This window comes from Glandiceps talaboti, chromosome 1, assembly GCF_964340395.1.
Source record: "Glandiceps talaboti chromosome 1, keGlaTala1.1, whole genome shotgun sequence".
In the NCBI taxonomy this organism is placed as follows: domain Eukaryota; kingdom Metazoa; phylum Hemichordata; class Enteropneusta; family Spengelidae; genus Glandiceps; species Glandiceps talaboti.
In genome coordinates this window covers 33,475,694-33,490,973 of record NC_135549.1, presented here as the reverse complement: position 1 = coordinate 33,490,973, position 15,280 = coordinate 33,475,694, and the positions used below count along the sequence as shown (strand labels likewise).

The 15,280-nt window shown below is 38.2% G+C and overlaps 1 protein-coding gene across 1 annotated transcript in view; it reads left to right on the top strand.

Annotated features, from left to right (window-relative positions):
* LOC144435964 (GRIP1-associated protein 1-like) overlaps positions 1-15,280 on the top strand; it is a 143,769-nt gene that overhangs the window by 98,559 nt on the left and 29,930 nt on the right. Inside the window, exons 12-16 of the mRNA XM_078124612.1 lie at positions 1,445-1,476; positions 3,999-4,046; positions 5,893-5,938; positions 10,551-10,604; positions 12,997-13,074. Of these exons, the coding sequence (XP_077980738.1) occupies positions 1,445-1,476; positions 3,999-4,046; positions 5,893-5,938; positions 10,551-10,604; positions 12,997-13,074 (258 nt within the window). The remainder of the gene's footprint in view (positions 1-1,444; positions 1,477-3,998; positions 4,047-5,892; positions 5,939-10,550; positions 10,605-12,996; positions 13,075-15,280) is intronic.

Sequence of the window (15,280 nt, the reverse complement as noted above, 5' to 3'; positions counted from 1 at the left end):
TCTATTGTTTCTCCCTCACTATTGGGTGATGTCTTCCATAGTGACTGTGTCTATTGTTTCTCCCTCACTATTGGGTGATGTCTTCCATAGGGCCTGTATCTATTGTTTCTCCCTCACTATTGGGTGATGTCTTCCATAGTGCCTGTATCTATTGTTTCTCCCTCACTGTTGGGTGATGTCTTCCATAGTGCCTGTATCTATTGTTTCTCCCTCACTGTTGGGTGATGTCTTCCATAGTGCCTGTATCTATTGTTTCTCCCTCACTATTGGGTGATGTCTTCCATAGTGCCTGTATCTATTGTTTCTCCCTCACTATTGGGTGATGTCTTCCATAGTGCCTGTGTCTATTGTTTCTCCCTCACTATTGGGTGATGTCTTCCATAGTGCCTGTGTCTATTGTTTCTCCCTCACTATTGGGTGATGTCTTCCATAGTGCCTGTGTCTATTGTTTCTCCCTCACTATTGGGTGATGTCTTCCATAGTGCCTGTATCTATTGTTTCTCCCTGACTGTTGGGTGATGTCTTCCATAGTGCCTGTGTCTATTGTTTCTCCCTCACTATTGGGTGATGTCTTCCATAGTGCCTGTGTCTGTTGTTTCTCCCTCACTATTGGGTGATGTCTTCCATAGTGCCTGTATCTATTGTTTCTCCCTCACTGTTGGGTGATGTCTTCCATAGTGCCTGTATCTATTGTTTCTCCCTGACTGTTGAGTGATGTCTTCCATAGTACCTGTGTCTATTGTTTCTCCCTCACTATTGGGTGATGTCTTCCATAGTGCCTGTATCTATTGTTTCTCCCTCACTGTTGGGTGATGTCTTCCATAGTGCCTGTATCTATTGTTTCTCCCTGACTGTTGAGTGATGTCTTCCATAGTGCCTGTATCTATTGTTTCTCCCTCACTATTGGGTGATGTCTTCCATAGTGACTGTGTCTATTGTTTCTCCCTGACTGTTGAGTGATGTCTTCCATAGTGCCTGTATCTATTGTTTCTCCCTGACTATTGGGTGATGTCTTCCATAGTGCCTGTATCTATTGTTTCTCCCTCACTGTTGGGTGATGTCTTCCATAGTGCCTGTATCTATTGTTTCTCCCTGACTATTGGGTGATGTCTTCCATAGTGCCTGTATCTATTGTTTCTCCCTGACTATTGGGTGATGTCTTCCATAGTGCCTGTATCTATTGTTTCTCCCTGACTATTGGGTGATGTCTGTTTTATTTCCATACAATTGACAGAGTGGTAGATATTGGCGATGCAGAGGTAGTGAAAGTGACTTTCCATGACTCACTGGGCATCAACTAAAGCAGCTGTCATGAAATCCACCTCATTTTTGTTCCCCTTTACCAAAGCAAATCAGTGTCTTGTCCCATTTATCAAACCCTCTAAATATACTTCCCATAGTATGCAGTTGTGCTTCAGTGCCATTTGTTTATATTTTTTTATAGTTACAAGAAAAAGTCAAGAAGAAACAAGAAAGGTAAATTTATAACTTTTATTATGAATTACAAGGAAATGAAATATATTTGAGTACATTATAATTATAGATTGTTTTGTCTGAAATCAGCCATACACCTCTTCCTACTTTGTATGTGACATTTGATATACAGACCCATATACATGTAGACTGGGTAGATGTACTTGTATGTCTTGAATCAATCAGGGCTAAAAATAATGGCCTTCTACTTGACCCAGACAAGTGATTTGAAGTCTTGGGCAAGACTATGGTAGTGGTTTACAGAAAGGTCACTGCCATTGTGGTCACTTTTCTCACCCCTTTCCACTAATGACTAAAGATGAACTGTGTGATTGCTGTTCTGCAACAAAATGATGCCAATATCTACCACTCTGCATCCAATCATATCACTCCAGTTCAGTTTATTGACAGTTACATATTGGACAAGATGTGTGTAATCAAAATTGGGTAAAACAACACAGAATAGCTTCCAAACATGTATGAATGTTTACTATTACACTGTAGTACTGTAGTATCATGGTGTTACACTGTAGTACTGTAGTATCATGGTGTTACACTAGTACTGTAGTATCATGGTGTTACACTGTAGTACTGTAGTATCATGGTGTTACACTGTAGTACTGTAGTATCATGGTGTTACACTGTAGTACTGTAGTATCATGGTGTTACACTGTAGTATCATGGTGTTGTACTGTAGTACTGTAGTATCATGGTGTTACACTGTAGTATCACGGTGTTGTACTGTAGTACTGTAGTATCATGGTGTTACACTGTAGTACTGTAGTATCATGGTGTTGTACTGTAGTACTGTAGTATCATGGTGTTACACTGTAGTATCATGGTGTTGTACTGTAGTACTGTAGTATCATGGTGTTACACTGTAGTATCATGGTGTTGTACTGTAGTACTGTAGTATCATGGTGTTACACTGTAGTACTGTAGTATCATGGTGTTACACTGTAGTATCATGGTGTTGGTGTTGTACTGTAGTGCTGTAGTATCATGGTGTTACACTGTAGTATCATGGTGTTGTACTGTAGTATCATGGTGTTACACTGTAGTACTGTAGTATCATGGTGTTACACTGTAGTACTGTAGTATCATGGTGTTGTACTGTAGTACTGTAGTATCATGGTGTTACACTGTAGTACTGTAGTATCATGGTGTTACACTGTAGTACTGTAGTATCATGGTGTTGTACTGTAGTATCATGGTGTTACACTGTAGTACTGTAGTATCATGGTGTTACACTGTAGTACTGTAGTATCATGGTGTTACACTGTAGTACTGTAGTATCATGGTGTTGTACTGTAGTATCATGGTGTTACACTGTAGTACTGTAGTATCATGGTGTTACACTGTAGTACTGTTAGTAGTATCATGGTGTTACACTGTAGTACTGTAGTATCATGGTGTTACACTGTAGTACTGTAGTATCATGGTGTTGTACTGTAGTATCATGGTGTTACACTGTAGTACTATAGTATCATGGTGTTACACTAGTACTGTAGTATCATGGTGTTACACTGTAGTACTATAGTATCATGGTGTTACACTGTAGTACTGTAGTATCATGGTGTTACACTGTAGTACTGTAGTATCATGGTGTTACACTGTAGTACTGTAGTATCATGGTGTTACACTGTAGTACTGTAGTATCATGGTGTTGTACTGTAGTACTGTAGTATCATGGTGTTACACTGTAGTACTGTAGTATCATGGTGTTACACTGTAGTACTGTAGTATCATGGTGTTACACTGTAGTACTGTAGTATCATGGTGTTACACTGTAGTACTATAGTATCATGGTGTTACACTGTAGTACTGTAGTATCATGGTATTACACTGTAGTACTGTAGTATCATGGTGTTACACTGTAGTACTATAGTATCATGGTGTTACACTGTTGTACTGTAGTATCATGGTGTTACACTGTAGTACTGTAGTATCATGGTGTTACACTGTAGTACTGTAGTATCATGGTGTTACACTAGTACTGTAGTATCATGGTGTTACACTAGTACTGTAGTATCATGGTGTTACACTAGTACTGTAGTATCATGGTGTTACACTAGTACTGTAGTATCATGGTGCTACACTGTAGTACTGTAGTATCATGGTGTTACACTGTAGTACTATAGTATCATGGTGTTACACTAGTACTGTAGTATCATGGTGTTACACTGTAGTACTGTAGTATCATGGTGTTACACTAGTACTGTAGTATCATGGTGTTACACTGTAGTACTATAGTATCATGGTGTTACACTAGTACTGTAGTATCATGGTGCTACACTGTAGTACTGTAGTATCATGGTGCTAGAAAGCCTGGACAAGTAGAACTAGACTGACAGGACTGTATCCTGTATTTTGATTGGCTAAGACACTTGAATATGTCAACATTACTCGACTACTGTGACCTTTACTTACAACCCAATAACTGCTTCTGAACAGAACTGAATCTTTTGTCCTTTTGATAACTAGATTACAAAATGTCTGATTATATGATATTTTGATGTCAACAGCTTCCTTCAGTTACAGAATGCAAAAGATACATTATATATGCAGAATCAGTAAGTGAAACAATGACATATCAGTAATTTCTGTGTTGATTGAACTCGTTAGATAGATACACAATATAAGATGCCACTCTTTGACAAATCTGTGAAAACAGTACTCCACACAGTGAGATGAATATCCATCAATTCTTTCTTGTTTATTCCATAAACATGCCTACTTTAATTCAAGCAATGCTTTATAGTACATAACATTTTGTGATATGATTCTAACAATTGTTCCATCCATCATCCATCCATTTAGTGCAGTGCAAAGACCAATATATCTAGAATGTGTGTGACGTGTGTTTCACAAACCAATATATCTAGAATGTGTGTGACGTGTGTTTCACAAACCAATATATCTAGAATGTGTGTGACGTGTGTTTCACAAACCAATATATCTAGAATGTGTGTGACGTGTGTTTCACAAACCAATATATCTAGAATGTGTGTGACGTGTGTTTCACAAACCAATATGTCTAGAATGTGTGTGACGTGTGTTTCACAAACCAATATATTAAGTGCATGCTCGTAGTAAATTGAAAGGGGCACAAGATGAATTTATAGGGTTTTGGGGCCAGATTTATGCTATGTATTTAAAAGTCACTCATAGTATTCTACTTACTGAAGGATACTTAACTATCACTTACATTCCAAAAAATGGCAAGGAATCCATACTAGGCAATCAACTGTTCTAAAAAAATTAGAAGACAATTGTAATGGCATATAAGGCATGCATTGACATTAATGTGACTAGTATAGTTTAATCAAGGTTTTATTAGCACAACTGAACAAGGTTCAGTAGTTCTATAGGCATGGTGAAATGTCTGTATGTGTCTCTGTGTCTGCAGATGTGTGTGTGTGGGGGGGGGGTGTAAAGTTAGATTTGTTCATGACATGATTCCATCAGTAATATACAAATTAAGGCTAAAAATGTGTCTTTTTGGTCAAATATCTTTAATTCCAAAACTACTCAGCAGATTCAGCTCAAATTTTATGGAGATGCATCATGGGGTGTATAGATGAAGGAATATTAAGCATATAATGATCTTATCAGTGATATGCAAATTACGTGTAAAAATGTGAATATTGGTCAAATTTATAACTCAAAAAGTACGTGGTCAGTGAGGCTGAAACTTGGTCAGATGTTTCCAGAAGTGTTATTCTGAAGACTTTCTTCAAAATATTTTGACACTATTGGCTCTAGCAACCATTACCACACCCTTAGCAACAACCAAATGGCAGTATATTTTGGTCAAATGACAACATCATCTGGTAGGCAAGTGAGTAAACATTCAAAAAATGTATGCAAATATCCTTAGCAACCATGACCACGTCCATAGCAACAGCTAAACAGTGGTGTATTTCACAAAGATGACAACAAGGATTAATAGAGAAATGAACAAACATTCAAAACATGTATGTAAATGTGCCTAGCAACAAGACCACGCCCATAGTAACAGCCAAATGATCACGTGCATTGCAAAGATAACATCAGGGATTCATAGACAAGTGAACGAACATTCAAAAAATGTATGCAAATATGTCTAGCAACATGACCATGCCCATAGCAACAGCCAAATGATCGTGTATATTGCAAAGATAACAACAGGGCTGGATAGGCAACTGGATAATCAGTCAGCAAATGAACACCTATACCTAGCATGGATCACCATGTGGATAAACATTTTTAAAACTGTACAGTTGTGCTACAACGCTATTGGCGCTATTTTGTTAAGTATTCACTTGAGTAAAAGGTTTATAAACTCAACTTGTGCCACTTAAATTGCAGTGTATAATGATACTATGGATAGATTGTAAATACTGATTGAATAATTGTCCCTGTCTATTCTGTCTTTAGAAAACAGATTGAAGAGATGAAAGATTCTTATGAAAAAGAATTACAGGTAAGTTTGTATGGTTAAATGGCATGGACCAACTTGTTACTCTACAATATCTTTTAAATTTTTATTTATTTATTTATTCAGGTAAACCAACGGGCATAAAGCCCATTTACAGGCACCTTTAGAAACAAATAAGGAAAAACAAGCACTAAAAAGAAAAAACAAGGGGTAGCAATAACAGAAGTGACATGACATAAAAGGCAAACACAGAAATAAAAACAACAAAACAGGAAAAATTATTAAAAACACTCAGCCTGAAGCACACGCCGAAAGGCGGAAACAGGACTAAATAAATCTATGTTTGGATTTGCTTTAGAAACGTCATTACAAGTGGTTAAACATCTTAAAATTGGGGAATATTTTCTCAGATTTACTCTGGAGGCACTGATGCGAAAGACATGGTTATTACGTAACTGTCTGCTCTGTACATTAAAACAAACCTTGTACAAAATGGATGGACAATTATAGCATGAATTGACCAGTTTGTAAACAAAAATAGCATCTAAAAACTTTCGCCTCCTCACCAGTGGGGGAAGCTTAAACCTAGCACATAGTGAATCGTAATCTATTGAAGTATATTGCACATTTGATTTAAAACATAAAAATTTAATAAATTTCTGCTGTACACGTTCGATTTTATCAATTTGAGTTACTTGCCATGGTGACCAAATTACACTGCAGTACTCAAGATGGCTTCTAACATGGGTCACATATAAAGATGTCATTGAGGAAGTTGATCGCTGTATTAGTAAGCTTAAATTGGGTAAGGCCCCAGGTATTGATGGAATTACACCCGATGTCTTTAAAAATTGTCCACGTATTGTTAAAGAAATGATGTGTAAGCTCTTCAATGAAGTTTTTAACGTTGGGATCTTTCCAGTTGATTGGGCAAAGGGTGTCATCGCTCCAATCCACAAGAAAGGCGACTTAGATTGTGTTGGTAACTATAGAGGAATTACACTTTTGCCAATAGTTGGCAAAATTTTCTGTAATATTTTAGATAATCGACTGCATACCTGGCTTGATAGCAATAGCCCAATTGTTGATGAACAGGCTGGGTTTCGTAAGAAGTACTGCACGTCAGACAACATTTTCATCTTAAGTACAGCTATTTCTAATTACCTAGCTCAAAGCAAAGGGAGGTTGTACATTGCATTCATAGACTTTGAGAAAGCGTTTGATCGCATTGATCATTATAGCTTGTTTTATCAATTAATTAACTGTGGAGTCAAGGGTAAATTATATCGTGTAATACGTTCTATGTATCAGAATGTTAGGGCATGTGTTAGGTCAGCCGGAGGTATAACTGACTTCTTTACATGTAGCTTCGGTGTCCAACAAGGCTCTGTACTATCTCCACTCTTATTCAGTATCTTTGTAAACGACTTAGGGGAGTACCTAAGCAATACACATCAATTCTCTGGTGCGCAAATAGGCCTAATTAAGCTTACTTACCTCCTTTTTGCCGATGATCTCACATTTGTTAGTACTACTAAGATTGGTTTACAACATTCATTAAACAATTTGCATGAATATTGTTGTAAATGGAAACTAACGGTTAATATCGATAAAACCAAAATTATTGTATTTAGAAGGGGTGGAAGTCTAAGAAAATATGAAAAGTGGTTGTACAATGGTCAACGAGTAAAGGTAGTCTCTTTCCAAAGCTATCTTGGTATAATGTTTTCGTGGACTGGCAAATGGTTCCAAGCCCAAAAGGCTTTAAGTGAACAAGCAAATAGAGCTATATACAGTTTGATACGTAACCTACATAGATATGGTACTATACCCGCGAATGTCGCATTGAAAATTTTTTATTGTAAAATTCTGCCAATTCTCCTTTATGGCTCTGAAGTGTGGGGTTTCCATCCTGCTGAAGATACTGAAAAGACTCACAACAAAATGTTACGTTACATCCTGCAATTGTACAACAACACCCCCATCGTTGCCATAAGAGGAGAATTGGGAAGAGTTACCTTAAAGGTTTATAGATACTGTAGAATTGTTAAATATTGGTTGAGGATTTTGAAAATGGATGAGGAAAGACTTATTCGTAGATGTTACAAATTTCATTTAAGTAAAATTGACATAGTTAAATATAATTTTTGGGCTAGAGATGTTAGACATTTACTCCAAAGCTTTGGCTTTGGGGAGGTATGGGATCAACAAGGTGTTGGTGATGAATTGAGATTCCTAAAAAATATTTAAACAGAGATGTATTGATATTGATACACAATTATGGTCTGAAAGTGTTAATACGTCTAGAAAACTTGATTGTTATGCTTCATTTAAAAGGGAATTGTCTCTGGAACCTTATTTAACCTCTCTTGATAAACCAATATTCAAACTGATGCTTTGTAGATTTAGAACCTCAACACATAATTTGAAAATCGAAACTGGTCGTTGGAATGATACTCCAAGAGTAGAGAGACTTTGTGAAATGTGTAATTTAAACCAAGTAGAGGATGAATTCCACTTTTTACTTGTATGCCCATTTTATACTTGTATAAGGTCAAAATATATTGCCAATTACTTTTATAATCCCCCACTGCACCACAAATTTGTATTACTTATGTCATCTCGAAAGGTTGACACTCTCAGAAAACTTAGTAGATATATATTTTATGCCACTAAACTTAGAAAAGATAATACTAGAATCTCTGAAACTCAAACGGCCTGATGTTGTCTGGTGATCCGTTCATTTTTGTATATCTAAAGTTTGTATTTTTTGGCCGGTGGCCAACAATACTGAATAAACCATTGATTGATTGAATATAAAGATCTTAATGTAGAAATGTTGGAAAAATTGGCACATGTACGTTTGATAAAACCCATCATTCTAAAAGCTTTCCTGACAATACTATCAATATGGGTGCTAAAAGACATCTGTGAAGAAAGTAGAATACCAAGATCTTTGATACTATGAACACGAACAAGGGGACTATCAGCAATACTGTAATTGTATGTAATCAGTTTCTTTTTGTTACTAAATGTAATTACATTACACTTCCCCACATTGAGCTTCAATTTCCATGTATTACACCATTTGTAGACATTATTAGTATCTGTATAGTTGGGGCAAGGTATTCAGTGTATGTCCACAATCCCTACAAGTACCAGATCGTATCTGTATACTGGGGGCAAGGTATTTAGTGTATGTCCACAATCCCTACAAGTACCAGATCGTATCTGTATACTGGGGCAAGGTATTCAGTGTATGTCCACAATCCCTACAAGTACCAGATCGTATCTGTATACTGGGGGCAAGGTATTTAGTGTATGTCCACAATCCCTACAAGTACCAGATCGTATCTGTATACTGGGGGCAAGGTATTCAGTGAATGTCAACAATCCCTACAAGTACCAGATCGTATCTGTATACTGGGGCAAGGTATTCAGTGTATGTCCACAATCCCTACAAGTACCAGATCGTATCTGTATACTGGGGGCAAGGTATTCAGTGTATGTCCACAATCCCTACAAGTACCAGATAGTATCTGTATACTGGGGGCAAGGTATTCAGTGTATGTCCACAATCCCTACAAGTACCAGATCATATCTGTATACTGGGGGCAAGGTATTCAGTGTATGTCCACAATCCCTACAAGTACCAGATCGTATCTGTATACTGGGGGCAAGGTATTTAGTGTATGTCCACAATCCCTACAAGTACCAGATCGTATCTGTATACTGGGGGCAAGGTATTTAGTGTATGTCCACAATCCCTACAAGTACCAGATCGTATCTGTATACTGGGGCAAGGTATTCAGTGTATGTCCACAATCCCTACAAGTACCAGATCGTATCTGTATACTGGGGGCAAGGTATTCAGTGTATGTCCACAATCCCTACAAGTACCAGATCGTATCTGTATACTGGGGGCAAGGTATTTAGTGTATGTCCACAATCCCTACAAGTACCAGATCGTATCTGTATACTGGGGCAAGGTATTCAGTGTATGTCCACAATCCCTACAAGTACCAGATCGTATCTGTATACTGGGGGCAAGGTATTCAGTGTATGTCCACAATCCCTACAAGTACCAGATCGTATCTGTATGCTGGGGGCAAGGTATTCAGTGAATGTCAACAATCCCTACAAGTACCAGATCGTATCTGTATACTGGGGCAAGGTATTCAGTGTATGTCCACAATCCCTACAAGTACCAGATCGTATCTGTATACTGGGGCAAGGTATTCAGTGTATGTCCACAATCCCTACAAGTACCAGATCGTATCTGTATACTGGGGGCAAGGTATTTAGTGTATGTCCACAATCCCTACAAGTACCAGATCGTATCTGTATACTGGGGGCAAGGTATTCAGTGTATGTCCACAATCCCTACAAGTACCAGATAATATCTGTATACTGGGGGCAAGGTATTTAGTGTATGTCCACAATCCCTACAAGTACCAGATCGTATCTGTATACTGGGGGCAAGGTATTCAGTGTATGTCCACAATCCCTACAAGTACCAGATAAGTAAGGTGTAATACTATCAAAATATATTGTTTGGCCTGAGTCATCTATGAACTCTTGGTGATGAATGTAGGATATTTGTTCTTTGATACAAATCTAAATGTTAATTACATGTTTGATTTACTTTGTTGTATAGACATTGATTGAACAGAATGGTCGGATACAAGCTGAACTAACCACAACTAGTCAGGTAATCCATGACATTCTATATTTCAAGTGTGTGACTGGTAGCTCAGAAAGTATATACACTTAATTTTTAGTTTTATCAATAGTTATGACCTTTCTGGTAATATCTATATATTTGACCTGGACCTTGATATTTAAAGTGTATGTAAATAGGTTTCCAAAGTTTCCGACTTTTTGCCTGGAAATGACGTAGTTTTCATAGGTGATTAAAGTTATGTGTGACATTTTTGACAAAAGTACGAGATTAATTATGAAAAATTAATTTTTTTGGAAAATTTCATGATGTCACAACTGGAAGGAATTTCAAATATGTCGGATTACGTAACAAGCGATAGCGATTCTAGTGGAACCATGTTTGACTATTTAGGTATAGAAATTAACAATGACAATAATACATGCAGTACTAGTGATGACGAAGAAGATGTGGTAGTGGGGGATGCTTGTATTGTACCATATATGTATGAACCACTACCACAACCACAACTACAGCCAAACAACAATCCCCACCTGTAGATAGTCATTGACGATGTCATTGTCTACAGACTAAATAATACTGACTGGTAAGTTATGATAATAAAAAGTAGATATTTTAAATTAGCAGATGAAGTAAAAAATTGTGTTGAAAGTAGTTGTCCCATTGAGATCATAACACTGTAACATTAGTACTATCTAGTGGGGGTTATATCGACTTACTGACTACCTGACTACACAGTGTGTATGTGTACGTACACTAACTGTGTTTTAACATGCCATTCATATATTTCATGTGAACGTCTATGTAATTGAAGGTCTGATCGGTTGTCAATCTTTAAAGGATTTTGTGAAGTCATCATTACCAGAAAAAACCAGAACAGTTCAGGAACGGCCAAATAATTTATTGACAGTGAGCACTGAGCATACATTGCGTTCCAGGGTAGCTGGCCATTGGACAGGGACATGGCACTTGGGTGTGGTCATTGGACAGGGACATGGCACTTGGGTGTGGCCATTGGACAGGGACATGGCACTCGGGTGTGGCCATTGGACAGGGACATGGCACTTGGGTGTGGTCGTTGGACGGGGACATGGCACTTGGGTGTGGTCATTGGACAGGGACATGGCACTCGGGTGTGGCCATTGGACAGGGACATGGCACTTGGGTGTGGTCGTTGGACGGGGACATGGCACTTAGGTGTGATCATTGGACGGGGACATGGTACTTGGGTGTGGCCATTGGACGGGGACATGGTACTTGGGTGTGGCCATTGGACGGGGATGATTCACTTGGGTGTGGCCATTGGATGGGGATAATTCACTTGGGTGTGGCCATTGGACGGGGACATGGCACTTGGGTGTGGTCATTAGACAGGGACATGACACTTGGGTGTGGTCATTGGACAGGGACATGGCACTTGGGTGTGGCCATTGGACGGGGACATGGTACTTGGGTGTGGCCATTGGACGGGGATGATTCACTTGGGTGTGGCCATTGGACAGGGACATGGCACTTGGGGTGGCTATTGGACGGGGACATGGCACTTGGGGGTGGTCGTTGGACGGGGACATGGCACTTGGGAGTGGCCATTGGACGGGGACATGGCACTTGAGTGTGGTCATTGGACAGGGACATGGCACTTGGGTGTGGCCAATGGACTGGGCCAGGCTGCCTGGCCTGGTGTTTTTGCCCGACCATTAGGCTCCTAGCATATGGGCTGGGCCATTTGGCTGGGCTCTTAAAAATGAAATTGAAATAGAGTCAATAAAATGAAGCTATATTACTGCAAAGGTTGTTTTCTTTCTGCTTTCTATTTCTTGAAGCACTGATGCAAAAATTGAAGTTACATAAGGAAATGCTCACTATTTATTTGGGGAGCGGCATTTTTAGCTACGCTTTATGTTTCTTATGTGAGGGAGTGACCATTTTGATGGGAGGGTAGAAACTGCTGATAATACACAGTGACAAGGATTGTATTCCTTCTGTCTACTACTCCTCAATTAAATGCACAGATGCATAAATGTGAGATATCTAAGGGAGTGATCAATTTTTATGGGGGTGAGTACAGAATGCTGACATTACACTGTGGCGATGATTGTTTTCTTTCTGTCTAGTATTCCTGGATGGAATGAGTCATAACTCAAGGTCACATAAGGGGAGTGTCCAATATTTGGTGGTGGTGGGGGTTCAGAGTGTTAACACTACAACACTGCAAGGATTGCTTTCGTTCTTTCTTTCTTTCTTTCTTTCTTTCTTTCTTTCTTTCTACAATTACAAAACTAAATAAAGCAATCCTTGCCATACTGGAGTGCCAGTATTTTTAACCCCCACCAAATATTCAACACTCCTGTTATGTGACAAGACTTGTTGGTTGAATGTAACAAGTTGGAATGTATTCATTATAATAATATTATTTTTACAGAGTCTTGATGCATACCAGGACCAGCAGCAATGTAAAATACAAGAACTCGAAAGTATTATTGAAGCCCTTCAAGAACAGGTAGGAGATGTTTTACTGTAAAGGCACAACTTACAGTATCAAATATCAAATAAATGTTGTCTGCATCTGAACTCCAATGCAATGGATGACTTGCAATGTCGGCACTTGAATCCAATGCAATGGATGACTTGCAATGTCGGCACTTGAATCCAATGCAATGGATGACTTGCAATGTCGGCACTTGAATCCAATGCAATGGATGACTTGCAATGTTGGCACTTGAATATTGTACATACCGATCAACCTGCCCAGACTAATATTGTATATACCAATCAACCTCACCCAGACTAATATTGTACATATCAGTCAACCTGCCTAGACTAATATTGTACATACCAATCAACCTGCCCAGACTAATATTGTATATACCAATCAACCTGCCTAGACTAATATTGTACATACCAATCAACCTGCCCAGACTAATATTGTATATACCAATTAACCTGCCCAGAGTAATATTGTATATACCAATCAACCTGCCCAGACTAATATTGTATATACCAATCAACCTGCCCAGACTAATATTGTATATACCAATCAACCTGCCCAGACTAATATTGTATATACCAATCAACCTGCCCAGACTAATATTGTATATACCAATCAACCTGCCCAGACTAATATTGTATATACCAATCAACCTGCCTAGACTAATATTGTACATACCAATCAACCTGCCCAGACTAATATTGTATATACCAATCAACCTGCCTAGACTAATATTGTATATACCAATCAACCTGCCTAGACTAATATTGTACATACCAATCAACCTGCCCAGACTAATATTGTACATACCGATCAACCTGCCTAGACTAATATTGTATATACCAATCAACCTGCCTAGACTAATATTGTATATACCAATCAACCTTCCCAGACTAATATTGTACATATCAGTCAACCTGCCTAGACTAATATTGTATATACCGATCAACCTGCCCAGACTAATATTGTACATACCAATCAACCTCACCCAGACTAATATTGTATATACCAATTAACCTGCCTAGACTAATATTGTATATACCAATCAACCTGCCTAGACTAATATTGTATATACCAATCAACCTTCCCAGACTAATATTGTACATATCAGTCAACCTGCCTAGACTAATATTGTATATACCAATTAACCTGCCCAGACTAATATTGTATATACCAATCAACCTGCCCAGACTAATATTGTATATACCGATCAACTTGCCCAGATTAATATTGTACATATCAGTCAACCTGCCCAGACTAATATTGTATATACCAATCAACCTGCCTAGACTAATATTGTATATACCAATCAACCTGCCTAGACTAATATTGTATATACCAATCAACCTGCCTAGACTAATATTGTATATACCAATCAACCTGCCTAGACTAATATTGTATATACCAATCAACCTGCCCAGACTAATATTGTACATACCAATCAACCTCACCCAGACTAATATTGTATATACCAATTAACCTGCCTAGACTAATATTGTATATACCGATCAACCTGCCCAGATTAATATTGTATATACCAATCAACCTGCCCAGACTAATATTGTATATACCAATTAACCTGCCCAGACTAATATTGTATATACCAATCAACCTTCCCAGACTAATATTGTACATACCAATCAACCTGCCCAGACTAATATTGTACATACCGATCAACCTGCCCAGATTAATATTGTACATATCAGTCAACCTGCCCAGACTAATATTGTATATACCAATCACCCTGCCTAGACTAATATTGTATATACCAATCAACCTGCCCAGATTAATATTGTACATACCGATCAACCTGCCCAGACTAATATTGTACATACCGATCAACCTGCCCAGATTAATATTGTACATATCAGTCAACCTGCCCAGACTAATATTGTATATACCAATCAACCTGCCCAGACTAATATTGTGTATACCAATCAACCTGCCCAGACTAATATTGTATATACCAATCAACCTGCCCAGATTAATATTGTACATATCAGTCAACCTGCCCAGACTAATATTGTATATACCAATTAACCTGCCCAGACTAATATTGTATATACCAATCAACCTGCCCAGACTAATATTGTATATACCAATCAACCTGCCTAGACTAATATTGTATATACCAATCAACCTGCCTAGACTAATATTGTATATACCAATCAACCTGCCCAGACTAATATTGTATATACCAATTAACCTGCCCAGACTA